Source organism: Penicillium expansum, assembly GCF_000769745.1.
Source record: "Penicillium expansum strain MD-8 chromosome Unknown contig313, whole genome shotgun sequence".
Taxonomy (NCBI): Eukaryota; Fungi; Ascomycota; class Eurotiomycetes; order Eurotiales; family Aspergillaceae; genus Penicillium; species Penicillium expansum.
In genome coordinates, this window is record NW_015971264.1 from 246,070 (window position 1) to 272,391 (window position 26,322).

At 48.0% G+C, this 26,322-nt stretch overlaps 11 protein-coding genes across 11 annotated transcripts; 6 read left to right on the forward strand and 5 right to left on the reverse strand.

Moving 5' to 3' along the window:
* Positions 1-247: 247 nt before the first annotated feature.
* On the forward strand, positions 248-2,291 carry PEX2_092660 (Major facilitator superfamily domain, general substrate transporter; the record flags this gene model as incomplete). The annotated part of the gene is made up of 8 exons (XM_016746536.1): positions 248-394; positions 457-512; positions 571-698; positions 751-1,141; positions 1,191-1,440; positions 1,493-1,649; positions 1,706-1,952; positions 2,012-2,291. 8 exons carry the CDS (start codon positions 248-250, stop codon positions 2,289-2,291), a joined length of 1,656 nt encoding a protein of 551 aa, XP_016600252.1.
* Positions 2,292-3,509: 1,218 nt separating this feature from the next.
* PEX2_092670 (FAD-dependent oxidoreductase) lies at positions 3,510-4,839 on the forward strand (the record flags this gene model as incomplete). The annotated part of the gene is made up of 5 exons (XM_016746537.1): positions 3,510-3,538; positions 3,598-3,717; positions 3,788-3,986; positions 4,032-4,459; positions 4,530-4,839. The coding sequence occupies 5 exons, from the start codon at positions 3,510-3,512 to the stop codon at positions 4,837-4,839; spliced, it is 1,086 nt and encodes a 361-aa protein (XP_016600253.1).
* Positions 4,840-4,965: 126 nt separating this feature from the next.
* On the reverse strand, positions 4,966-5,515 carry PEX2_092680 (uncharacterized protein; the record flags this gene model as incomplete). Its single annotated transcript, XM_016746538.1, has 3 exons — positions 4,966-5,011; positions 5,064-5,293; positions 5,363-5,515. The coding sequence occupies 3 exons, from the start codon at positions 5,513-5,515 to the stop codon at positions 4,966-4,968; spliced, it is 429 nt and encodes a 142-aa protein (XP_016600254.1).
* A 1,793-nt stretch (positions 5,516-7,308) lies between these two features.
* On the reverse strand, positions 7,309-8,743 carry PEX2_092690 (putative MFS monocarboxylate transporter; the record flags this gene model as incomplete). The annotated part of the gene is made up of 3 exons (XM_016746539.1): positions 7,309-8,217; positions 8,265-8,502; positions 8,562-8,743. The coding sequence occupies 3 exons, from the start codon at positions 8,741-8,743 to the stop codon at positions 7,309-7,311; spliced, it is 1,329 nt and encodes a 442-aa protein (XP_016600255.1).
* A 2,114-nt stretch (positions 8,744-10,857) lies between these two features.
* PEX2_092700 (uncharacterized protein) lies at positions 10,858-11,600 on the forward strand (the record flags this gene model as incomplete). The annotated part of the gene is made up of 2 exons (XM_016746540.1): positions 10,858-11,060; positions 11,345-11,600. The coding sequence occupies 2 exons, from the start codon at positions 10,858-10,860 to the stop codon at positions 11,598-11,600; spliced, it is 459 nt and encodes a 152-aa protein (XP_016600256.1).
* A 2,197-nt stretch (positions 11,601-13,797) lies between these two features.
* PEX2_092710 (uncharacterized protein) lies at positions 13,798-15,192 on the reverse strand (the record flags this gene model as incomplete). The annotated part of the gene is made up of 2 exons (XM_016746541.1): positions 13,798-14,598; positions 14,665-15,192. The coding sequence occupies 2 exons, from the start codon at positions 15,190-15,192 to the stop codon at positions 13,798-13,800; spliced, it is 1,329 nt and encodes a 442-aa protein (XP_016600257.1).
* A 500-nt stretch (positions 15,193-15,692) lies between these two features.
* Positions 15,693-17,308, reverse strand: faeB-2 (putative feruloyl esterase; the record flags this gene model as incomplete). Its single annotated transcript, XM_016746542.1, has 2 exons — positions 15,693-16,936; positions 16,987-17,308. The coding sequence occupies 2 exons, from the start codon at positions 17,306-17,308 to the stop codon at positions 15,693-15,695; spliced, it is 1,566 nt and encodes a 521-aa protein (XP_016600258.1).
* Positions 17,309-18,350: 1,042 nt separating this feature from the next.
* On the reverse strand, positions 18,351-18,828 carry PEX2_092730 (uncharacterized protein; the record flags this gene model as incomplete). Its single annotated transcript, XM_016746543.1, has 2 exons — positions 18,351-18,360; positions 18,419-18,828. 2 exons carry the CDS (start codon positions 18,826-18,828, stop codon positions 18,351-18,353), a joined length of 420 nt encoding a protein of 139 aa, XP_016600259.1.
* A 1,265-nt stretch (positions 18,829-20,093) lies between these two features.
* Positions 20,094-21,756, forward strand: PEX2_092740 (Major facilitator superfamily domain, general substrate transporter; the record flags this gene model as incomplete). The annotated part of the gene is made up of 2 exons (XM_016746544.1): positions 20,094-20,259; positions 20,318-21,756. The coding sequence occupies 2 exons, from the start codon at positions 20,094-20,096 to the stop codon at positions 21,754-21,756; spliced, it is 1,605 nt and encodes a 534-aa protein (XP_016600260.1).
* A 768-nt stretch (positions 21,757-22,524) lies between these two features.
* On the forward strand, positions 22,525-24,381 carry PEX2_092750 (uncharacterized protein; the record flags this gene model as incomplete). Its single annotated transcript, XM_016746545.1, has 1 exon — positions 22,525-24,381. One exon carries the CDS (start codon positions 22,525-22,527, stop codon positions 24,379-24,381), a length of 1,857 nt encoding a protein of 618 aa, XP_016600261.1.
* Positions 24,382-24,921: 540 nt separating this feature from the next.
* PEX2_092760 (uncharacterized protein) lies at positions 24,922-26,283 on the forward strand (the record flags this gene model as incomplete). The annotated part of the gene is made up of 1 exon (XM_016746546.1): positions 24,922-26,283. The coding sequence occupies one exon, from the start codon at positions 24,922-24,924 to the stop codon at positions 26,281-26,283; it is 1,362 nt and encodes a 453-aa protein (XP_016600262.1).
* Between the last annotated feature and the right edge of the window lie 39 nt (positions 26,284-26,322).

A 26,322-nucleotide genomic window follows, 5' to 3' on the forward strand; every position in this document is an offset into this window, starting at 1 on the left:
GTTGGCGGCATCGGCCTCATTATCGGCTCCGATCTAAGCGATAGGCGTCCGGGTGGGGGGTCTTCCTATCTGCGGGTCCCATGTGGGCCACGCACCCCGGATTCATTCCCGATATCGAACCTTCCACTGGCCGAGTTGGTTAAATTAAAACGCCGTCCCTCTGATTTGACATGGGATAGAGAAGTTTTTTTCTTCTCACATATTGCTTGACGCACCACTTAATATATTTACATCTTGTTTCGCCAAGATGGATTCTGTCTCAGTCGATAACCGGAGAGACTATGCAGAAGACGAACTGGACAAAGTTGACCAGTCTCCTACTGGTATCCATGCTGGACTCCGCCGTATTCCTGACAAATTTCCACGTGTCGCACTACTAATCCTTGTCGTCGAGGTACGTTACCCCACCCGCCACGTGTGGATGCCCAAGCTCGTCCACTAACATCCACATATTAGCTTGGCGAACGGTTCACTTATTTTGGCCTGAGTGGTCCCATGCAAAATTATATCAAGTACGTTGTTTCGGAAATCATTGAATATTTTCGGATTCTAACCTTTTACTTTATTTAGTAATCCTTATGATCCTGGTTCCGGTCTCCCTGGTGCACTAGGCAGAGGACAAGCAACCGCATCGGCCCTTGGAAACTTCTTTAAATTTTGGGCTTATGCCTCTACTATTATCGGCGCGATTGTTGCAGGTAATACACCTTCTATTGTGATCTTGCAGCATTGTTGCTAATAGTCCACCAGATCAATATGTCGGGAAATTCAAAGCCATCACAATCTCTCTGGGAATTTACATGGTCGGGTTGACAGTCCTGGTTGCCACTGCGACACCAGCTGGTCTTAAGAGCGATGCTGGTTTCGGAGGGTTGGTTGCTGCAATGGTTATCATTGGCCTGGGAACAGGAGGAATCAAGGCCAACGTGACTCCCATGTGCGCCGAGCAATACCAGAATGCAGAGCCCGTTTTGAAGACGCTCAAATCAGGGGAGCGTGTGGTTGTTGATCCTGAATTGACCGTGCAGCGACTTTTCATGTGGTTCTACTGGGTCGTCAATGTTGGCGCACTTTCCCCCTTGATTACAGTCAATGTTGAGGCAAAGCACTCTTTCTGGCTTGCATATTTGATCCCATTGATGTAAGTTGGGATGAAATCACATACCGTTACACCAACTAACATATTCCAGCGCAATCATTCTCTCGGCTATCGTGTTCTTGTCCGGCCAGAAGCGATATGTTAAGGTTCCTCCCCAGGGGTCTGCTATTATAGATGCATGCAAGGTCTTGAACATTGTCCGACAGGAGAAGCATTTCGAAGACGCAAAGCCATCCGCTCTAGAGGCCTCAGGTCGATTAAGCAAGTATCCATTTGCATCTTCACCGCGCTACACAGATCAATACGTCACAGACGTCCGCCGAGGCTTTAGAAGCTGCAGAGTAAGTCGAAGCTCAACACTCTCTCACTGATTTATACTTACCCATATTATAGATGTTCATATTCTTCCCATTCTATTTTGTTTGCTGGGTTCAGATTTGGAACAATCTTATCTCACAGGCCGGAGAAATGGCGTTACACGGAACGCCAAACGATCTCCTGCAAAACCTCGACCCGATCGCCTTGTGTATTTTTATCCCACTTCTTGACTGTGAGTATTAATATGATGATATCAAAGAAAGCATATGCTAACAAATGTATCTCCAGTGGGCGTGTACCCAGTCCTTCGCAAGTTTAAGATCAACTTTAGCCCAGTCCGCCGGATCTTCGCCGGCTTCCTTCTTGTCTCGATCTCCATGATCTACTCCAGTGTGCTACAGCATTACATTTATACATCCCCAGCAAAGAGCATACACGTATGGATTCAAGCTCCAGCGTATATCTTTGTCGCATTCTCCGAAGCGTTCGTTATTGTTACTGGCTTGGAACTTGCCTTCACACATGCGCCGAAAAAGTAAGTCCACCGCCCCTATGATCTATGATACAACTCAAACTAACCACAACTTACTTTAGCCTGCGATCTTTTATCTCGGCACTATTCTGGCTCATGATCGGCATTGCGGCAGCGATCTGCATTGGCCTAAGCCCTGTGTCGCAAGATCCGTATATTCTTTGGATGTATGCCTCTCTCGCAATTGTGGGCTTTGTGGCGGGATGTCTGTTTTACATTTGCTTCAGAAACAGTGACTCCCTTGATCCTATTGACTCGGGACTCGTCGAAGGAGTTCCAGTTGAAGGAAGCGGGCAACATGTTACACACGTTGCTGATCATGGTAAACACAGCGAAGTATAGAAGTCTTCTGTTCAATTAAATAGCCTATATAATCAATCAACTTTTACCTATTATTCTTGGGACCATTTGTCTATATCACACGCGCAAGTAGATGTTTTGTTTGAATAGATAGCTCCCTAACTTTTGGCTTCTACAAATCTCCATTTATTGTCGCGTCCACCCACTATGCACTTTTAAATATCCCTTTTGGTAAAACCTTCTCGGTATGTTTTATAGGACAGCCTCATGTTTGTGGATAATCGTTGTGAAGCCATGGATCCCGCAGTAGCCCCTTCGCCGTACTTCGCTCTTCGGGTTTCCATTTGATCATCCGGCTGACGAAGCTAATAAACATCCTCTTTTCTTCCCCATTAAACTTGGAGAGGGTGCTTTCAAAGCCAAAGTTAATAGGGATAAAGTCTTCCTTTTTGAGTGTTCCGGAAATTCAGTGTTATTTATATATAAGATATTCAATTTAAAGACGCACCTACCACCGGCCGTATAGAAGATCGATGTCCTCTTGCCGCGGCGAACAAAGTAGTTTTTTTTTTTGGAAATCTCCAATGGCATCACTCCATCTTGCCATTGTTGGCAATACTTTCCCAGTGACTTATGTAAAGGCTCAAAGACGAGACATACATGACTCGCTGATATTCCCTGGACAAAAAACGAGTCAATTCGGGATGGAAGGACGGACGAAAATGCCCAGGGCGACTAGCGAAGCGCCTTGAAGCGATGCATGATGATATCGGGAAGATTCCGCTTCATTATTCTGCATAAATCCAAAAAGACTGGCACTGGTTCATATGGCCTTCATGGGGATAAGGGCGTAGTCCGAACTTCGAGCTTCGAATATGGCTTGTTTGGGATCTCGTAGGCTCGCGCCGCAAGTGGGACGCGGTTAAGGATTAAGAGGCCATGGCTAAAATCAACCAATGATATCGATCTAATGGGAGAATTACGGAGCCTCTCACAAGGCAGTGTATCCCCCGCATGGCCCCGTAGTTGAATGCCGCCAATCGGAGTGGCCCCCAATCTATGGCCGAGATAGGCGTTTGTTGACTCGTTAATCCCATATGAATTGATAGAACTTGAAAGCTGGACACCAGATAAGCAATATGAAATTAAATGAGTCAACGAGGTCTCCCTAAAAACTGACAAGTTCCGGTTGCTTTTTGTTTAAATTAAAGGACGCCCAGACATAGACGGATTGTGTTTTTGAAAACTGATCTAGTCACAATGAAGAACGAATCTGTAGTAATTATTGGGTATGTATTCACAAAAAGGACTTTACACAACTGACACATGCTAATATTCTGCTTTGAAGTGCTGGCATCATTGGTCTGAATGTTGCCCTGGTCCTTGCTGAGCAAGGCTACGCCAGTCAAACAACCATCATAGCTGAGCACCTCCCTGGTGATACATCCATCAACTATACTTCCCCTTGGTAAGTCTGCTCGTCCGTAATGGTACCTGTAGATACCTTATTCGCTTTCAATAACACTAACGCGATCTAGGGCTGGCGCCAATTTCTCTGCTCTTTCTGCAAGCGATAAGAATGCCTTGCGATGGGATCAACTCGGGTACAAGCATCTCCTCAAACTTGCCGCGCAAGATGGGATGAAGGCATTTGTCCGGGAAACCCCCTCTACCGAGTATTGGGATGAAATGCCATCGCGCACAAAGCTCAATTCCATGGCTAGTTATCTGAAGGATGTGAGTCGATTGCCAAGAAGTCATCGTTGATATGCTCCCATTTAGGTAGCTGATATGGAAAACCCACAGTATAAAGAGATGCCTCAAAAGGACCTACCAGAAGGTGTTGCATGTGGTGTCAAGTTCACCACAGTAACCCTCAACGCCCCGATGCATATACGCTATCTTCTTCAAAGACTCAAGCAGCAGTACGGAGTTCGCGTCACTCGCAAAAAGGTCTCGGATGTCACCTCCGGCTTCCTCAGCAAGGACACAAAGATAGTCTTTAACTGCACCGGCAATGCTGCTCGTACCCTGAAGGGAGTCGAGGATCCTAAGTGCTACCCCACTAGAGGCCAAATTCTGCTTGCCAAGGCAACGCACATCAACCAAAATGTAATGAGACACGGCAAGGATTATGAGACATACATCATCCCACGACCCCACTCGAAGGGTAATGTCATTCTCGGTGGATATATGCAGAAGGGAGTCAGGTGAGTAAAATCTATTGAAGGCATTCCTTTTGTCATATTTCCTATGTGCTTGAAGGTCTAATTGTTATAGCTTGCCTGATACACTGGGAGATGAAACCGAGTCTATATTATCCCGGACCAAGGCAATGTTACCGGAGCTCGAGTCCCCCGACATAGAGATCCTAGCAGCATTTGCAGGCTTGCGCCCATCACGAGAAGGAGGTGCCCGAGTTGCCAGTGAAGTCGTGCAGGTCGATGATTCAGAACGAAAGGGCCTTGTTGTTCACAATTACGGCGCTGGAGGGACGGGATTCCAGGCTGGATATGGAATGGCAGTTGATGCGGTTGGATGCGCGTTGGGTGAACTTGAAAAACTCCAGGTCATCAAATCATCTCTCTAGGGATTATTTCTCGCGGTCGATGAAAGTGGGTTCTATAATATCACAAGATCTGGTTTATGTACTATATTACAATTTCAACTTTTACATCCTTGAGACGCGTTCGGCAAGAACGTCCATAGCTTCATCTCACAGGGAGGGATAACCTATATTATCCTCTAAAACAGATTGGATTCTGTCAAAATCAATCATGTTTAAATTATTTTAGGGACAAGGAGGGAACTCACATGCCGAAAAAGTTCTTAAATGTACCCCATCCAGGATAAGTATCTGGGTCACCGGCCTTCCGGGTCATAAAACTATGATCTTCAGTGGCGCAAGTCGGGTCTCCTTCGGCGTTTATAGGTTTAACATTCGAATCAACCAAGTTCTCACGCTGAATGAACTTATTCTGCCCACGTGTCTTTTGATCCTGCAAAGCGAGGAAGTCACCCATCGTTGATCGGGGATTAGTAGCCTGCGATATGAGAATCAGGCCGAATTGACGTATGCTGTGACGATGCACTGGCAACACTAAAACACGTACCGCTGCGTGACCCAATCCTTCTTCTTTGCCACCTAGCCAGAGCCTGTCGCCCCATCCTTCTCCACCACCGACATTGTTAGCGGGGGTCGGTTTGGCACTGCTGCCGCCAGCCACCGCGGTGGTTTGGCGATTGGGGCTACTATCGCTGCTCATTTTGATACTGCGGTTAGTTTGACCTACGTATGAGGTTATTAGTAAGACAGTCGACATGGAGAGCAAGAAGACGCTCTTAAATAATGAATTGATGTGAGAAGTGGAGGGTATAAGTCGGCATTCTATCAAGAAGTTTATATACTCACAGTGTGTTTCTTGAGTTCGGAGGTAGTTACACTTGTTTTACTTAAATTCGTAAAGATAATGGGTATTTAAGGTAAAACTGAGCTCGCTCACTTGGATTTATATATGCTCCGGACCTAACCCTTGCCACGACCCCGAGTGAAGTCATGATGAGTATACATCGCTTTTTGTGATTGGTCCACCTTTTGTTACTCACGTGCAACAACAGCACATACAGCCTCTAGAACCTGCTTTTACTGGATGTCATGTGTAGTGGTGTTTATGCATCCAATACTGGTTTTGTGTAGGTCTCACTATCTACAAATAACAATTGTTTTGGTTGTTACCAGACCTTTTTCATCATTATTGTGCTCATTTATTTGATCAACGTTGTGGAATTAATTCGGAACTTTTAGCAACCCAACAAGTAAGTTTAGTACGCTACTCGGCATACTATTGCACTGGAACATCGTTTGTTTAGCTAGTTCGTTAGACCTCTGTTTGTCACTTTGTTTCCCAATTCCTTTGAAGCTATATATATAGATTCATGGCAGTGAAAGTGCTCCATCGTTGACAATCTTATCAATTACTTTTTTACTATGGCCACATGTGCTATTTCGACGAGTTTGCCAAGTACATTATGGCCAAAGAATGGCGAGCCGTGTATTGACCGAGGGCGGCCGATCACACCAAGACCCCAGGTATGGGCCGTGACCAAGTCGTTCAGCAACATACCCCATTCTGCGCGGCACAGACTGAAATTTCTATTTCCCCATATTAATGCCAATGAGAGATCCTTCCCCTTCGCCATCGAGACGATTCTCTCTTCGAATCTCAGTTACACTCCCGGATTGCATCATTAAACTGAACAAATACTGACACGATGCCTCCCAAAAAGAAGAAGGTCTCAGGAGAAAACGCCAAAGTAATAACAAAGAGGGAGGTGAAGGACGCCATAAAGGCCATGACGCAGTTTGGCCTTGCCTAAGGACCAAACCAAATACCAGCGCAATTTAACTAAGCATACCGCCACCTCTGAAAACCAAACTCAAGGAGCAAGTTGAAGTCGGACTGCAACACTGCCGTCTAAGCTAGACATTCGACGACGAGGACCTGACCCCGCTCAACGCAATACCCCTGCCATCAATACATACCGCGTGCCACTATGCCCAATGGCAGACTTTAACAGCAATGATAAATAGTGGCAACCTCCAAACAGCACAAAGCTGAGCGATGAAGGCGTTTATATGGCAACCAAGTTCATAGCCGCCGTCGAGCGCGGCAAGAAGCACCTCTTCGATCTTGATCAAAATGGATACGTTCGAGCAGGAGGAACACCAGAGGATCCAGCACCCTTGGCATTCTCACAAAGCCGCTCTTGGAGGAGATGTTTGGACTAATGAGAGACAAGATGATGTTAAAATCTGCCCAAAAAGAATATTGAAGAAATAAATAGACGAAAAAATGACACCAAATCGATGAAGGATGAATTTATGAACTGTATATTGAATTAATAGGATTCATACGGACGAAACAGAATGAAGAAAACCCTACAAAAATACCCTATGTAAACCAGAATTTGTGAAGTTGATACTGGGCTCCATGCACTATTTATTTGAATTGTATTGGTTTAGAACGCCATTATTGCCCTCCACTTTCCAATAAACTATTCATTTCTTACGAGGGTGCTCTAGATCATACCGAACCACTTTGAAAGTTGGCCAAACCTGCAACAAGACAGCGCCAACCATCATGCATCCCGCAAAGACCTGAGCATGCAAAAAGTCTGCGGTATCAAGATTTACCAAAGCTCCTGCAATGGGAGTTCCAGCAAGCGCCCCGAGAGACGATATCCCCCACATCATGCCCAAACGAGTCCCCAAAAAGCTCGAGTCCTGACAGAAAACCGGATGTGCCACAATGGAAGTCGGCGCCGTAACCAAAACACCGCTGAGAGCTCCCCAGTAACATGCCCAGACAATAAAACCAGCCATATCGGTAGCTGCAATCCAAGTGAACATAGCAATGGCCGACGCAGTCACGGAAAATATCAGGATCCCAATAGGCTTGATATATGCGACAAGCAGATACGGAACAACACGACCAATAACCGACGTGCCGTTGACAATAGCAACCATATAAAAACTGAAATCGGTAGTGGTATGCACCACCGTGCGGGCATAGGAGGCGATATAGAAAATGGGTACATAGTAGGCGAGCATCACACACGTAAGCGATAGCGAGAACATCATAAACGAGGGCTCACGGAAGGCCCTCCAGTCGATAAGGCTTCTTGCATGGGCCCTTTGGCCCGGTTGCCGACATAAGATTAGACATGATATAATAGCAAGGAATAGGCTGATGAAGCCGATGCAACGGACTGCCCATGGGAACCCGATCCTGGGCTGGAGTTGTCGGAACATGACTGGGAAAATTACAGCCCCAACGCTGGACCCAATTGATGCGCAGCCGATGGCTATTGGTCGTTTTGTGGTGAAACTTGTGGAGATCACGACGAGGGCTGGGATGTAGGAAATGCCGCCTCCCATTCCGACGCAGAATCCTTGCGCCAGCAATACCTGTTCTCGTCAGAAAATATTCTTCTCGTGTTAGATTGTAGATTTACCTGATAGTACGAAGTAGCGAGACTGGTCATCATCATTCCGAATACAGTCAGGAAACTTCCGGATATAATTAGAGGGCGCAGATATCCGACATCAACCAATGGCCCCGTAGCAAGACCAACCATTGGGATTAGAGTTGCTTGAATACTTCCCACCCATGAGATCGTAGATGGTGTCTCATTTGGTAGAAGTTCTGTCTGGTAATACTCTTGAAAGGCGCCATATGTCGTTAGCAGGCCCCTAGAAAAAAGATTAGCTTGATATAATATAAGCATAGTATGACAACAATGTAAACTGACCAAGAGTTCACGAAAACACAGAAGCCAGCAAGGACATTTAACCACGCATCAAGGCCACCGTTGATTCTTTTTTTGGGTTGTTCGTGTTCATGTTCATGTTCATGTTCATTTTCGGCCGCCAAGTTGCCCGATGCGGGTGGCAAATGTGGTTGGGCGCCATATATCTTCTCCGTTGAAGGCATTTCGATATATGTCTGCCATGATGCATTGAAAAAGAACAGTTACTCCAGTTATAAGGAGGAAGAACCCTTTCCCCCCAACACTCCACTGTGGGGAAAACTGGGGTTTCTATTAGTCACGAACTTCTTCGGTTCAACCGGCACTGGGTAACCGAGCTCTACCGATCTGGTTGGTTATGAAGATGTGTGATTATGTGCAGCTACTCCAAATTGCACGGGGACATCCGAGTTTCCGAATTTCGACATTGGATGGTCTTCACTATATCTACTTAGCGTTGAATATCACTTCCGCTTCCGGAATATATATCGAGTCGTTCCTCTCCCTGGTTCACTTGAGATTTATTTCGGTACATCTGTTCCAGTGTGTAAGTCACATTCCAATCTTAATGCAAATATTTATCCAATATAACCGTTTTGTTCTCGGGGAATTTCTTGGCTCCTATTTAGTGTCAGTTGACGCAAGACTGGACCAATCACATCCACGTCGGATAAATGAATTCCTACGCATTAACAATCTTCGTTTTATATGAGCAATCGAAATCAGATATGGCTCAATTGAATGGCTTTGTCGCCTTTCACTTTTTGAATTACATGACCGATTTCATATCGGGACATTTTTCGAATAGTTCCACACAACAATACTGTTATTCAATATATTATGGAACTATAGGCTGATATCTCAAAAATTCCTGTTGATGATGGCCTATACATACACACTCCGTGACCATCTTTAACACCTTGATCCTGAAGTACGTGAAAATTCTATAGATGTGACCCATTGCTCAATCACGTCAGCGCACGTTGCCTCCACAGCCATCTACTAACCCCTTAAGAGAGCTACCTTTTGTCGCAAGTCGGCGGTCTCCTAGTCCCTTCCTAGTCCCTTCCTAGCTTGTCTCTCGCTGGAGATCTCCGCTTGTTTGAGGATTTCTAATCCTGCTCTATCTTGCGTCTTTACCACTGTAGCCATGAGGTGATCCCTATATCGGACTTCCTTCTCCGCGCTAAATTATCATTCCAATGCTTGTGGACAGATTGGTTCCTGCTGCGTGTTTATAGTTATCAATAGTTTGGGATAATATATATCTGGAGGTTTACGTACACCAATGGGATATTTTGTACAGCTATCACGGATATGATAATATCTTTTAAGGTCCTGGTCGATGGAGGCCATGTCATATGAAGACCATTCGCAGATCCAAAGCTCGACTTTTTGGAAGGTTCCATTTACGCCATCAGATCTCACATCCGTAGACCATCTTATCATATCTGACTCACCAGGGTAAATGGACAGTAAAAGCCGAGAAACTGAGTTTTTTCTAAAATGTACAGTGAAAGAAAGAACATGCCTAGGTGCTATCCAGGTGGTCAATCATGAGCATGTAGGAATTGTATTGATTAAATCTGGATCATTATGAACAGTTAAGCACAAAGGAGACAAAGAAGACAAAGGGGACAAAGCTCCCAGGAGTATTTATGATCCAGAGACATAGCCTGTGGTATTCTGTTTGATGCTTTTACATAACTCCCAGGGATCTTTTCTCTCTGCTTATATACTTTCAATACACGTACTTTGATTTCAGATATTCTCCAACCCCCAAGACTCGCTTCAAAGTTGACCGATGTGATCGTCTCTCATTACTTTTAGGTGATCCCACCTGGCTTCTACCATCTGGGGAAGAACATCAAGGGACACACAGCTGTATGTTGATTGACATATCCAACCATCATCGGGATTCCATTTTTACTCACAAACTTTCACCCGCAGTCTTTCTCGCTCCTTCAATGTCACCTCGACCGTTGTCGGGCCGCCCTATTTACCCAGTCCCCTAATACTCTCCACTGACACAACTTCATTGCACTTCATATTGCCCACCGCTAGTCTAGTCGGATCTGTGGGATAAGCTTTTTACCCATCAACCATCATCCATTATCCGAGCTCCTTGGGTTCCTCATGGCTGCTGTCACATCGGCAAAGCTAACAACTTGGTTGCCTGCGACCTTGTTAAGACCTTCATCCAGGCCCCCGGCGTGGTAAACTCTGCGCTGCGAATCGGTTCCACATTCTACCCATCATCCTGCGTCTTACCAGCCTGACGCGCGAGGCTGGTAACCAGATGATGGGGCCAAATGGTACTACGATTGTGATTGGAGAAGACATCACCCGCACTGTTGAGCTCCGTTACTCTCGTTCGACCTATAATGTCCACAACAGCGTCTTTGACACTCTGGTCGACGACACTCTACCGCCTCCCGAGGGCTGGCTTAGCCGCGCAACCATCAATTGGGCCACATACCGCATGCTCTGCCACCTTGCCGTGTAGCTCGACCGATTCCTCCGACGCTCCCCATCTAGTGTCCTCTCGGCGAAGGGTTTCTTCACCTAGCGCGGCGATGATATTGGTCCCGGACCACGAAGGGCCCGTTAGGCTCCGTGCCTACGAATTGCATCGCTATGGCTCGGTACCTCGCACACTAGAGCCCCCGTCTCTGCTATCTCCTCCACATCCTTGTTTACCAAGGTGTCTCGGTTAGCTCCTAGCCACGCTTCCTGATATTCTACCACTAGCTTCTTACGCTATGGCTTGTCCAAATGTTCCATAGCACTCTCCCACTCGACTATGTGCCGGTCCGTGCTGGAATGGCTACAAATATCCGCTCCGCCGTGATTGCCCGCTTGAATGACCCTAGCACGTCCACGCAGGTACTGGTGACCACATTCAATTGCGGTGCAACCGGTCTCAAAATGCACTCACAGTACAGCCGCGTCATCCTCATAGATTCTGCACTTAGCCATAACTCCCTCTTCCAAACAATTGGAATGGGATTGCTGGCATTCGCGCTGCGCTTCCTCGCTTGACGCAGGAGCTTACAGCTGTCATTCCAAGATGCAATTACGTTGAAGTTCTGTCAATGGTGTTTCAGGGCTCGCGATGGTGTGTTATATTTATTTCGAACCCTTTTCACAGCGCAATGAAGGTATCTGTTGTCATGGTTTCGTGTTACATGCGCTGTTGAGGTGAGTTTGGGACTTTTTGTTGAGCGAAGAGGAACAATATGGCTAACCGGTGATGGCTTCCAAATGAAAGGCATTTGAACCCTACTTAAAGAATCTATATAGATCAATTCAATGTCGCCGTGATGTGGTTCCACGTCAGATAATACATAATGTGAGGTCACTCTGGACGGAACTTGGAAGCCCATCAAAAGCTTCGACATTTCCGAGGAACCACAGTCATGTTTGGTAGCAATATGGAGAATGGCCTTCAAGAGTGCTGCTGTGGCAGTTCACGAGCTCTATGCCGCCTTTGGCTGCTTTCTTCTGAACAAGTGCGATCGATCAATATTCTTTGTGTTATCAAATGCACTCCTCAAACAGGACCGCTCCCTTCCATCTTGAAATACCAAGGGGATCTTAGGAGGATTTCAAGTCAGCATACACGGGAATCTTTTTCTTGCGTGCTCCCACTCTCTACATCCTCCATCTAAAACTTGCCATGAGATATTTGTACTACGGCCCACAATTTGGTATCGTTTCTGAGTTGCTATCGTACCTTCAGGCGAGAGAAAATGACGACAACATCGCATTTTCATCAATCTGTGCTGGAATGGCTACAAATATCCGCTCCGCCATGACAACTTCTTCCTTTCAGTCTCCCGTTGGATCTGGGGAAGATGGATGGAACGACTTGAAGATTGCCGAGCAACCGTTGCCCACAAAAGGCAGGAGAGAAAAGTGACGCCGTACGCTCGAGCATCGCGAATCAAGTTTATAAACGAACCATCCCCAAGACGATAGCGCCGTCACAGAAACCGAACTCCCAAATCAAGCGTGGCTGACGGTTACCAAGCTGGTCAAAAAGGCAGACAACAACGCGTACCACACAATCGTCCGATGGAACCCTATCACTGCAAGAGATTGGGAATATCAAAACGTCATGGAACAAGTTGACTAGCATCCCGGATGTCTGGATTCAGCATTCCCCACGAAAGTCTCAGAGATATCAACAGACTGTGTGAATCTGAAACTCTGTGTAAAATGGTTGTATGGATGATAAGACACGCATCACTCCGGCTGGTATTGGGAGATGTGCACCTCCCTATTCTCCATGCAGTTCTTCTTCACGAAAGGTGGATAGAAATGAGATCGACGCTACCTGCGAGCTCAAAGGGATCATATGATATTCGCTACGGGCGCGAAACGGAAGGGCTCGTTTCACAAGTCATCCCGCTCGAGAAATGGCATGGTTCTACATATTGACGCTGATACACCTCCATCAACCTCTCTATTTCTTTTGGAGCTGTTGCCATTATTTTTCTGAAAGCCAAAATGGCTAACGAGCTCGTTGCTGTATTTTTTTGGACAATCTTCATGCATTGATTGGCTTAGCCTTCGGGCAATACCTCGGCAGATACTACGGCACGAAGGAAAATATTGTCTTCAACGAGTGTATGATGGAAGCTATGTGGCAACAAACGTCTTGGGATCTTGAATCACATCTGCTTCCTGTTTTTGTAATTCTTTGAATCAGCGTCCACATCTTGCAGCATGCAGCCCTACTTGCGAAGGGAGAAGAGATCTTAAAGGGACAGACCCTTAGCAAATGTTTTACCAGAGGAGATCCAAAAGAGACGCACAAAAACGATATCCGAGACGACGTCTGAGCCTGTAGAGGTATTAATTACAGTAAAATCTTGAATACTGTTCCTTATATCATCTCGAGCCAAATGGGTCAGTCTACTGAAAGATATACTCAAGGATAGAGACCGAGAAGGGGCCGACCATGCTTGTTCTAAGATCAATACGAAGTAAAATATAACAAATGTCCAATTCCAGAAAGCAGCGTACGCTATGAGCGGCAATATACGTATATGTAATGCTGGCGGACTTTTGCATCTGACCCATCTGAGCCACCAATCAAGGCTCCTGGACAGGCGGGATATCAAATTGCAAGTGAAGGAAACAGGAGTCTGTTCATGTCATGAATGCAGAAAGAAAATCGTAAAAACTAATGAAACCAAAACCCAAAAAAGTCGTTTTCCAACGCGACATTTTATCACTCATCCTCAAACTGGTCTGCCCAAGTACCAGTAATGGGTGAAAACGTAGAGTCCAACTTGTCCATTGCCGTTTGTGACTTGGATACTGCAGGAGATGTTTCGGTTTCAGGCTCGACTTTAGTCTCAGTCTTAACCTTGGGCTCCGGCGTGGGTGCAGGTTTAGTCTCAGGCTTCTTTGTCTCAGGCTTCTTTGTCTCAGGCTTCTTTGTCTCAGGTTTCTTGGCTTCAGTCTTCTTCGTCTCAGTCTTCTTGGGTGCCTCGGGCAGAGCCGGGAATGCACTCTTATCATCCAACCCCGGTGCAGCAGGGCTCTCTGTTGCAAATATACTGTCAGCTAGGCCCTTGCGTGGCCGATCTCCTTGTGGGGTACGCGGAGATCCACGGTCACGACCGCCTCGCCCACCGCGTCCACGACCCCGGTTACCCCCAGAGTGATCAGCAGCATCTACTGTACGGGTATCTTCAAAGTCTCGTCGCACGGCGCCAGACACGCCGCCATGCATACCGCGTCGGAACTGGCTGCCTCCACCGCGGGGATCATAATCTTCCTCGCGTTTCTGCGAGTCCCACTCACGCCCCGTCTGGGCCTTGAGTTTCCGCTGTCTGTTTTTCTCGCGTTCATTATCCATCACCCGGCGGTGCGCGAGTTCCTCGCGCCGTTTCTTCGCCGCTTCCTGCTCGCGCTCCATGAACGACGCCTGATCAGCTTCGGCGCGAGCATGCGCCGCAGCTTTCTTTACGGCGTTCTCTTTGGCTGCGGCAATGCGTTTGGAGAGTTCTTCTTCGGTGAGTTTAGGCTAGAAGTAAACAGTCAGCTTGGTACTCTGTGCTCCAAGTATCTTAGTAAGAGAAGGACTACATACCTTTCTCAGGCCACCAGTGGCACTCCGATCACCACGAACAGCCGGCACACGCTGAGCCTCAGCGCCATTCGAAGATAGATCTTCACTGTTCCCCTCCTCGGCTGGAGCGGTCTGCTCTTTAGGCTCTTTAGCTTCGACGGGCTTCTCGGACTTCTCGGGCTTCGACTTCGAAGCCCCAGCCTCGCGCGAATCGGCAGCCGGCGCATTAACAGGAGTCTTTTTGCGCGGAGAGCTTTCTGACCGTTTTTGCTCCGACTCCCGTCCACTGCGCCCTCCCTTACCCCGACCCCGTCGTCCCCGGCCTCGTTCACCGCCACGGCCCCGCTGCGGAGTCTCCCCACGTGGAATTGGCTGCTCAGAAGTTGGCTTCTCAGGTACAGGTACCTCCTGCACCTCTGACTCCGGCTCGGGGGTAGCGACCTCTGTCTGCGCCTGGTGTTGTTCTGTGGAGATCGGGATAATCTCATCGTCGAATAGGTCATCGGCGCCGCGAGTCTGTGCGAACTGGTCCATCTCGGGGTCGGCCATTGCGATTGGGGCTGGAGAAGTACACTGGTGGGTCGGACAGGTCACGGGTAGGGTGTGGACTCGGAACTGGAAAGTGCGCGGGATTCTCGCCGCTATATACACGTTCCGAGGGGTAGCTTCGATGGGGGATGTCTCAAATGGTGATCCGTGCGCGGGCTAGTGGGGGTGGTAATATATTCTCGTCTCTTAAAATTTGCAGTGATTCATGTAAAAGGCATATATAGAGGAGAAACAATTAGCGGGAATTATAGTTGATCACACAGCTCGACTGATCTGCAATCCAGCCGGGGCAGTCTGGTAGGCGGTCTGCCATTGCTCCGAAGCGCATTGTTTTGCCGATGAATTCCGTCTGTTTTCTGCCGATATGACGTTCTTCCGAGCTTGTTTACATCTTCATACATGAGCTGAATTGAAGTGATCAAATATGACAACCAGCTAATGTTATTTATAGGTATTTGAAAAGATTCCTATATACAGAAAGGGCCAAGCAAGCTGCAAGCCTAAACACACTGCCAAGCGTTCTCATCGGTGTAATTCCCAGGACCCTTGAACACGTTGCGTCGAGGCCAGCGGCAGTGCTTGCGTTTGTACTCGACCTTGGAGCCAGGACCGTTGGAAAACTTAGCACCACGAACAGTCTCTGGTGCCTTGCCTTGCTCGACCCACTGAACCATTGCCATAAGAACATTGTCCTCGGGATTTGTCCCATCATAAGTACTGATGCCCTGACCAATACCATAGGCACCATCGCCCCCACCGCAATGGCCCATACCGCTGATTTGGAAGAAGCGGTAGAACTCATCCAGCTTACTGGGGGGCAGTTGCATGGTGTTTGACACGTGAGAATAGTACATCTTGGAGTCCTCGGAGCTAATCAACTGGTCTTGAAGGCCGTGGTAGTGCAGGATTTTGCCGCCAGTCTTTTTGAATGCAGAGATATCGCCTTCCCATGTTTGAATGTTGTACGGGTTCTGAGCGAGAGCCACAGCAGCATCTTTCACTGTGAAGTTGGCCCCACTCCAGGACGGGTTGTTGTAGACGACGTAACGGTACCAGTCTTCGCTGTATGGGAATGGTGTACCACTGTACATTATAGGTGCGGCGAGGATTTCAGAACCAGGCTGCATGCGGGGGTATAGCAGGGTGCCATTGATTCCGTACAGTGGCGATAACACTTGCTGAGCGGTGTTGACTTGGGCGCTGGTAAGACAGCTTGTTTTGTTTGAGGCATTAGGGTCACATGTCAATGTTTCCAAGACAGGGCGACAGAGATCGGGATCTTCGATGATTCCATCTTCGGCGCCATCAATGGTATCGCATTGGCGGATGATCTCTGCGTGGACGATCTCCCATTCGGCTGTGGACAGAAACGTGCCGGAAGTTGGCGAGCCTGTGAGAGTATAAAACCGTGCGCTCCATGAAAACAGATTGATTAGGTTTATGGCGGGGGCACCAGCAACCACCCCATCAAAGTCGTTGGGGTATTTTTGAACAGACTTCCAACCTTGGCGGCCACCAGTCGAGCATCCGAGGTAGTAGCTCTTCTTGAAGCCCTCGTCGTAGAATTGCTTGGTGAGCTCCTTGCCCACTACGACTCCAGTGTGAACAGAACGGTACGCATAATCTTTGATTACCTCAGGTTGGTGGTAGAAAGGCTTTCCCGAGGTACCATTGTGGCCGTTGTTGGCTCCGACGGTGGCAAACCCTAGTTGTGCGGTGTATGCGAGGTCATAGTATTGAATGCCTGCGCTGCGATTAACACCTAAAGATTCTTGTTTTAGAAACAACACTTACACCCAGAGATACCGCCATTTCCGGTGCTCAAGAAACGGCCCTTATATTCACGTGGGAACCAAGCCTCTAGCGTAATCTCACTGCGTTCTGACGTTGACACGGCCATAGCAACTCGGCACAGGTCTACCGAGACGACCTGACTCGATCTACCACAGCTAGGCGGATTGTCTGTCAAAGATAAGTTCGTGCCTCCCTGCACAAACTCGGCAAAGTTGACTTTGACATTGGGAATGTCGATTTGATCACCAAAATTGATACATTTTGATTGGAAGGCATCTCGACTGGCCAGGGCATCTTGGCTAGCTAGGGCTAGCGAGCCCATGCCGGCTAATAAGGGCAATGCATGAAGACAAATCATATCGGCGAGACCCCGTGGAAAATGATGAGGCTGCAATATCTGCAGGCCGGCGGGCTTTAATAGGTTATTATTTTCTCCGAGGTATGTCTCATGTTCTCATGGCGGCGGTATCATTGCGTATTGTGTACGGAGCTTCGGACGGCAAATACTAAGACCAGAACTTCCCGAAGAGCGAGTCTTGCAGATCCTTGACGAAAAGGCTAAATCGTCCGAAGTTTGGCCGAGTACCTAGTAAGTGGGGATTGGAGCTAAGAGCGAATGAGGACTGCCATGCTGCGGAGAAGACGGTTAAGAGCACCGATGACCGAGCACCGAACCCCGAAGTAGACAAAATAGCGGGGTGATGGTCAGGAGAAGCCGAAAATGGTACACGGAATTCTTATTTCCTCGAGTCAGCAGAAATCCGGGGATCTCCACAAATGCGGAGAATACCCCCTATCTAGGTTGATGGCTGTTGGAATCGGCACTTCTTGTCACTTTTAGGTATTTCACCATGAAGTTACCTGGTATTAATTCAAGGCAATGAAATGCTGCAGAATAATCTTGAAGATGTTTGTATTTTGCTGTGCTCCTTTGATCTAAATAGTAAATATATATCTTGGCTCTTATCCTTTGAACATCCACGTAGAGACTGCTACTGGTCTGCGCTCCATCGCACTTTGTAGATCCCGATCTTACACCGGCATGGCGTGAGAGATTCTCTGTCAAAGATTTATCTCGTCCGTAAAGCTCTAGACATTGTTTATCAGCATGTCTTCGGTGGCGGGAGTTCCATAAACAAGGTAAAATTTACAACGGAGTTCTACATTGTTACCATATACGTGGACGATTGGAAATTTAGAGGTTCACAGGTCAATGTGATCGTCTTAAGGCCGCATCATTGTGACGCAAAATCCGTTGGCAAAACACATTCAGATGTAGTAGAAGAACCTGAGTACTAATCGACTGTAACGAAATGGTCAAAAAGTCCAGCCAAAACCAACCGCCAGTCAGGCAGAAAGTTCGATCATTCATCGCTATGCACGATCGTCAATTACAAGTACGAAGCATTGGTAAACAGTGGTGGCTACTAACCGATATTGGTGCAGCTCTTCCTCAAAGGCTTGCAACCTGTCAGTCTGGTCCCCAAGCGTCACATGAATAGAATAAAAGTCCCTTCGTAGAGCGGCGAACTTCTGTTGAATCACCAATAATCTAACTCTGAACCTCTCTTTGTTGTCCTGCGTAACCTTAGCCTGCTCCGAGGTTGGCGTATCGCGTAGAATTAATTCCGCGTCCGCCTGCTTCTTGAGCTCAATCATCTCCTTCTCTCGTATCCTCAATTCTTCCATAGAGACTTTGATATCCTTCGCAGTATCCTCGATTATTCGCACGATTATCCATATACGGAACTGGGTAGAAAAGCGCTGGATCCACGGTGCTGCTAATGGGATAAGAGCGAGGCCGATCATTGGGAACACAACGAATAGAATGTGCTCGTTCATGATGAAGGGTTTGGAGTAATTAGAATGAGGCAAGAAGTGCTTGATTGAGTGACTGAGATATTGGGAGATTAAAAGGTGACGAAGTAACTCTGGAACCTCAAACATAATTGGAAAGAGCTACGTAGCTATTTTCTTGTCTTTCCTCTTTGACTTTTTTGTCTCACATACAATTTCATACAATTTCCTTGGATGAAAAGAGCAAAGAAGGAATCTCACCCAGGTCTCACACAATCTAAACCGTTGATGTCATCTCATATCTACAGCGGTAAGAATGACTTCTTTGGTAGCCTGAATATTCATGATCTCGCCATCATATAAGAACTCCGCTCCATTTGCCGAAATCCTACTCAAACTAGAAGCAAAGAGCACTAGAAAAACTGTTGCTCTTGTGATTATACTCACGTTGACACGTTGGGATGCTAATCTACCATATTCGTTATCTGAGCTGCTGTGAAGACCTGAGGTGGGATATATGGTGGCCATGTAATCACGGGTGCCAATCGTCTTTTTGTCTGCAAGGATTTCGACGTTATGCTCTTATCCTTGGTTTTTGAATGCATCTTTCCATGCTTCTCCGAAGGGAAGGCTCTTCTTGTCGTTCAAGGTAGGAAAGACAACATGGATTGGTCGACGAGCAGAATCAGACTAAAGCTCAGTCGCATATAGAGCGGGCTCTGGTGCATTCGAAGTATATGATCTGTGAAGAGAATCTCGCAAGGTGCCCCGGTTTCAACTGGGATTTCCCATTTGTGCGCATGCATTGATTGCAACCGCGACGGGGGAGTATATACTAGCCACCGTGAACCTTTCCCGAAAGAGGATCTAGCTCTCGGCTGTTAAAGCCGGCCATAGTCGGTTGTAGATGGGATATTTGGACACGCCATGTTCAAAGAAGGTTTATTCATTATATCAATGATATTTTAACGTTGATTGGGTGGGCATAGGATTGTTCTTATCTAAAGACTGGGCAGCCACCTGGGCAGCCACTAGGGAACGAAGGACCATTTCCAACGAGACTGTCGCATCTTGACCAGAAGCAAACCTATCACTATCAATTTGTTCCTATATACAAGCCAAGTTCATGATAACAAAATTAGTGGAGAGAGCAATGTATACAACATATGTATACATCAACCAATAAGACACCCGCTCTAACCGCTATCGTGTAGACTCCACATCTCCGCAGTCCCTTCGGAGATTCCGCCGAGTCTCCGAGCACATCATTAGCAATTTCTCTAAGACTTCAGTTCATATTTAGACACGCCATGTCTACAGATGAAACTGTTAGAGAGCCTGCATCTGAGCAGACGCCCCTCCTTCGGGATGGGCCCGATGCCAATGACAATACCCCACTACCCCAGGAACCCAGTACCAAGGAGCTGATTTGGATCCTCGGAAGCATCTGGCTCGGTGTCTTCCTGGCTGCTCTTGGTATGCACCCAGACTCTTTCGCGAGAAACAAATTTACTAACTTCAGCTTTCATTGCAGATACAACGATCGTCGCGACGCTCTCCGCCCCCATCTCTTCGTCCTTCAACTCATTCTCACTGCTCTCGTGGCTAGCCACCTCTTATCTGATCTCCAATGCCGCCTGCCAGCCTCTCAGTGGCCGATTGACTGATATTTACTCTCGTCGCTGGGGACTTGTGTTCTCCAACGTTTTCTTCGCCCTTGGCAATTTGATCTGCGGCCTAGCAAGAGCGCAATGGGTTATCATCCTTGGTCGCGTCGTGGCCGGTGTTGGAGGAGGCGGTCTTACCGCGATCTCGACCTTCGTCACTTCAGACCTGATCCCTCTCCGCAAACGAGGTATCTGGCAGGGTATCGGAAATATCTGCTACGGCGCTGGCATGGGACTTGGAGGTGTGTTTGGCGGGTGGATCAACGACACTCTGGGATGGAGATGGGCGTTTTTGCTCCAGGTTCCCTTCCTGGTCATTTCATGCATTCTAGTCGCAATTAAAGTCGACATCCCCGTGAAAGAGTCGGATACCGCACGCATCAAACGCGTTGACTTCCTCGGCGCCATCACTCTGGTTCTGACACTGGTCACATTATTGCTTGGCCTCAACACCGGCGGAAACCAAGTGCCCTGGACCCACCCGCTGGTGCTGACATCTCTAGTTTCCTCTGCTATCTTCCTCGGTCTGTTCATCTACGTTGAAGCTAAGGTTGCTTCTGAGCCTGTCATTCCCGTGCGCCTTCTGCTAGACCGCACCGTGGCAGCTGCTTGTCTGACTAATTGGTTCGGTACCATGGCTGTATTCGGTCTCCTCTTTTACCTACCGGTTTACTTCCAGGTGCAGGGACTTTCTGCGACTGCTGCCGGTGCGCGGTTAATCCCGCAGGCGATCGGCACCTCGATTGGCTCTTTGGGATCGGGTCTCATCATGCGCGCCAGTGGTCATTATGCATTCCTCAATTATGTTGCCATGGCTGTTCAGGTTCTCTCCGCTGGGCTTATCTGCACCTTGAATCTTTACACGCCTGTGGGACTACCGTTCCTCTACTTCTTCCTGGCCGGTGCATCCTATGGTAGTATGCTAACCATCACCTTGGTGGCGCTCATCTCTTCTGTAGACCACCAACACCATGCTGTGGTGACATCTGCTTCGTATGCCTTCCGCAGCACTGGAAGTACGATTGGTATCACGGTCGCTTCGGCTGTCTTCCAGAACACCCTGAAGCTTGGGCTTTGGTCTCGACTCGGTGAGCGCGAGGACGCCAAGGAGCTGATTGGACGGCTTCGAGATAGTTTGGATGAGATTTGGAAGATGCCTGCAGAATTGACTTCTGGAGTGCTTGACGCATACATGGACTCCTTGCGGGCGGTATTTGTTACATTATTGGGTTTGGCCGTCCTGGGAGCATTGACAAGTCTCGCCATGAGAGAGCACAAGCTGCACAACAACCTGGCCCGACGATAGAGTGAGCATTTATTCGGGCATAGAAAAATGTTCGAGTATTGTCATATAGATCAGCAATATACAAAGCACCTGGGGGTTGATCTAGTTCAACTCCCTTTTATACCACAGTCTCGGGTTTACATTTCAACATTGCATGAGCTGAACAACCCAACAACAAGTAATGTACAGGAAGAGACCAATAGAACAGCATTAAACAAGTATATGTGGAAGGTATTCAAACCTGAAGTTGTACTAAGAATGCGCTTGCTGATCTCAGGCATTGACCGCTTCTGTGCCCAACAACTCGCCAATCAATCTGAGCTCCTCCTGTACGGCCCCGTCTTTAACCGCCATAGACCCCCGAACTAGCATTTTGGCACACTGTCATTGGTGGATCGCCCCCTTCGAAAGAATCTCGGCATTTTTTTCGCTGTGAAACAACACTATTCATTCGGCCGCTCATCATATTGCATGTGGCAAAGACGTGGCGACGCATCCAGACAACGCAACGACCTCACCGCTCGAGGAAACCAGTTGATCGCCGTTGCACAAAACAAAGCGCCAGTCCCGATTTCAATTCCTGGGTTGCATGATTGGACCTGATCAGACCACCAGTCTGATAACTTATCTCTTCCTGCAGTACGGGAGTCCCCAATTGACCTTGTTTTACCGCCTCTTGACCTCGATTCTCTCTACTATTTGCGCCTACCTATACCTTTCCTACGAGATTTCTTCTATCCAACCGCCTTATTCTCATACAGTTCATCCCGCCTTACCGGTCGCTTTGGCATGGCAGTTGGATTCCGACCTAACATCTCACCAATTAAAAAAGGCAATACCATTACAAAGGGGTCGTGGTTAAGTGATATGGAGGTGGATGGAGGCTGTAAGGAAACCGTGATTGGAAACAAAGCGGTGCAAAATGCGACATCATCCCAACCTCGGCGCCGCCGATTGCTCTTGTCGACGGATAGTGCTTTCGCCGATACCGTCCTCCCGTCCCTCGTTCAGAACCCATACATCGAGCTGCGACTGATCACCGACGAACCCTCCGCTTTGCTCACGGGCACCAACAAGATCCCGCACTACATGGATACAGTCGATAGCCAAACATTTGATAAGAAAACCGGCGCGCGGAAATGGCTCAAGGCGAAGACGGCGGAGCTGTGTGAATGGGCGGACATGCTCTTGGTTGCGCCCATCGATGCTGGGGCTCTGGGGGCGATGTTGGCCGGCTTGACGAATACCTTGACGTTGGCGCTTCTTCGTGGCTGGGTCTCGAAGAAACCTGTGATCCTCATTCCTGGAATGACAGTGTCGGAATGGGACCACCCGCTCAGCACTCGGCAACTCGATGAAATCAGTCGTTTTTGGCCTTGGATTCGCACTGTCAAGCCTGTGCTCTGGAAGTCGAACGGGCCCGAAGACCTGACAATACTACCATGGGACGGCCTGGAGGAGTTACACCAGACACTGGAAACAACGTTAAAAGTACCGCCGTGGGAAGCTACCCTGTCGACCAGAGCAATCCCCCATGGCACCACGGTCCCGGTTAAGACTGCATCGAAATCTACATCAGGAACCGCCACCGGCTCCACACCACAAACGAAACATACCGGCAATGCCGATTTTTTACCATTGGAAATTTGGCTGAATGTGTTTGAGGATCAACTTCGAGACTGGGAAACAGCGAAAGCTGTGGGCATTCCAACTCACCTCCCAGTCCCTCAAGAATGGCAGAGCCATCTACCCAAAATGTCTACTACAGCCTCGCTCGAATATACTATTTTGCGAGGATCCTTCGCTGCAATCAAAAAACGCATTGATGCGCTACCTCGCTGGAAACCTCTCTCCGACCTCGCTTGCCACCTCATCGTCAAATTCTCCCGCACCGACATCCTCTCCTATCTCACCGAAAACCACCTGGACCTCCTCTGGACAACCTCTCGACTCACTAATATTCCATACCGAGCATCTGCAATCTACGGCAACCCGAACGTACTGACATGGTGGCGCGATGCGCCCGCTCTCCCAAATAAAGAGTACATGGCCGACGCCATGGACGGCGCCTCCCGAGCCGGGTTCGTCGACGTACTAGATTGGTGGCTCCACTCCGGGCTCCCGCTACGATACAGCGAGCGTGCCCTTGAAGCCGCCAGCGCGGAAGGCCGCGTCCCCGTACTCGACTGGTGGAAAACAGCATCCACCAACGCCCCAGTGTCCAGCCCTTTACCTCTCAAAGTCGGCAAATCCGTTTTACTCGCAGCGCAGTCAGGCCGCACCGCATCACTGGCTTGGTGGGACGCATCAGGCATCCCATATAGCCACGCCGAGAACGTTGCTCGTATCGCGAGCACGCACGGTCATGTCCACGTCCTTGAATTCTGGTACAAACTCAAGGGCCCAAAGATGATCTTTGATAACCAGGTGTTAGTGGGCCCGACGAAGAACGGCCACGACCACATTCTGCAGTGGTGGAAATCCTGCGGTATGCGCGTTGAATTCAAGACTTGTGACATTGAAGAAGCGCTTGAGGATGCCGATCCGAGCTCTGGCGCTGAGGGTCGTGTTCGGCGTTGGTGGGAGCGGAATGGGCTGAATCTTGGAGTTGGTACGAGTGAATGGATGAGATCGAAGGTTCTGTGAGAATTCATTTTGCATCACTGCATGGCTGGTTTGCGGTTTTTCCGTCTTTTGGCGTCTTGGGAAGGGACTCATCTTTCCTTTTCTGTTCATGCGGTTGCGTTCTGTTGTTCTTTTTCATTTCATGACGACAGATGATGACCACCCACAATACCCATTTGAATATTCACAATACTATCATTTTCATCGCGTGTTAGAGCTTCGGTTTCTCTCGGAGGCTCTAATGGAATATATCTTGTCTGCGAGTGATTCAAATTGAATCTACTTTTTACATATCATTCTTTTCGGTTAAATAATAATACAAAGCTATGATCATATGTAAATCATGTTATAAATTATTGAGCAAAATATATATCAACTCAGCACGAAAGTTTCCTTCGCCGTTCACTTTACGTTTAGCCTTAAACCCCAGAGACCTCGGGACGGCCCCGGGGCCTTGGAATTGCTGAGTCAAGCCCCAGCTTGCCGCTGTGGCTACAAGACTCCACCCGTAAATCGCAACCATCCAACAACCTCCAACCCAATCAATTACCAATTCTGCTGATGCTGGCACGCAAGGTTCTGCGACGCGTGCTGCGCGGCTCAAATCCAAGCGCCATATCAACCTGTACGCGACAGCCATCACCAAGTCCTTATAACAACATCCCGTCAAATCGTATCAATGGCCTCCACAGCATCACAACAAAAAGACCAAGCGTCGCTCAAAACATAAGACTAAATATCCAATCCCGAAGTCTGATCACGGCCGCTATTCCAAGCTTTGCTGTGCCACCTCTCATGTTCATCGGGCTCCTACTCGGCCTATGGACCTGGAAATGCTTCTGGATTATTATCATGCAAAATAAGCTCCTCTATCTCTCCTGGCTGCCTCCATTTACAAGATCTGAGGTCATTTCAGATTATAAGGCTGAATGCAGACCCGTGCAGTGGGAGGAGAAGCAGATTCGCAGTTTAGATGGGACTAAATTGGCCATTTGTGAGGGTCAAATTCCGGTTCCTCGGAAGGAGCATGAGTCTGTTTCAAATACTGCTGCTTTACAAAATAAACACCTGGCGAAACCGATCCCAAAACGGAAAAATTCCGTTGTGATCTGTTACTTCCAAGGCAATGGCGGATCGACTCCTATGCGATTGCCTATTCTCTCTCACGTCTTGCGCGCAATTGCGGAAACGTCAAGATCAACTTCATCTCCTATGTCTGGCGCCGAAGTCTCTCAATATACTATCGCTGCTCTATCATATCGCGGCTACTGGACATCATCTGGTCGCGCCACACAGTCTGGTATTGAGCTGGATGCCCAGGCATTCTTGAATTGGGTTTCGGAAACATATGCGTCCCCAGAAACCGATCTTGAAATTGTGATTTGGGGACACAGTCTAGGTGCGGCTGTTGCAAGCTCGGCAGTATCTACATATATTCCCCGCCAACATGAGGGTCGAATCTCCTCAGATACAAACAATAGCAAGCCCCTGGCGCCCATTTCCAGGATCATTTTGGAGGCGCCAACATCCAGCATTAAAGATATGCTCATCAGCCTTTATCCTCAGAAATGGCTTCCGTACAGGTATCTTTGGCCGTTCTCTTGGAATACCTGGGATATCAAGGCGAAGATGAAACAAATGGCTACCTGGAGAGACCAACCAAGGTCTCGAATTCCCAACCCTGAAGCTACGCCATCAATACCTCGCTCGCTTCCGCCAATCTTTCTTCTATCTGCCGAGAAAGATGAAGTCATTCCACGATACGTACCAGAGCAGTTAGAAAAGCATGCCAAATCCCTCGGCTTGGAGATCGAGAGAAAAGATGTCCGCGGCGCGATGCATATAGAGGCACCACTCAAACTGGATGGTAGGAAAGCAATGGTGCAATTTATCCTCAATGGCACATCTGTGCCTAGGACGTAACATAATAATCTCATGATAGATACCACATAAATGAATGAA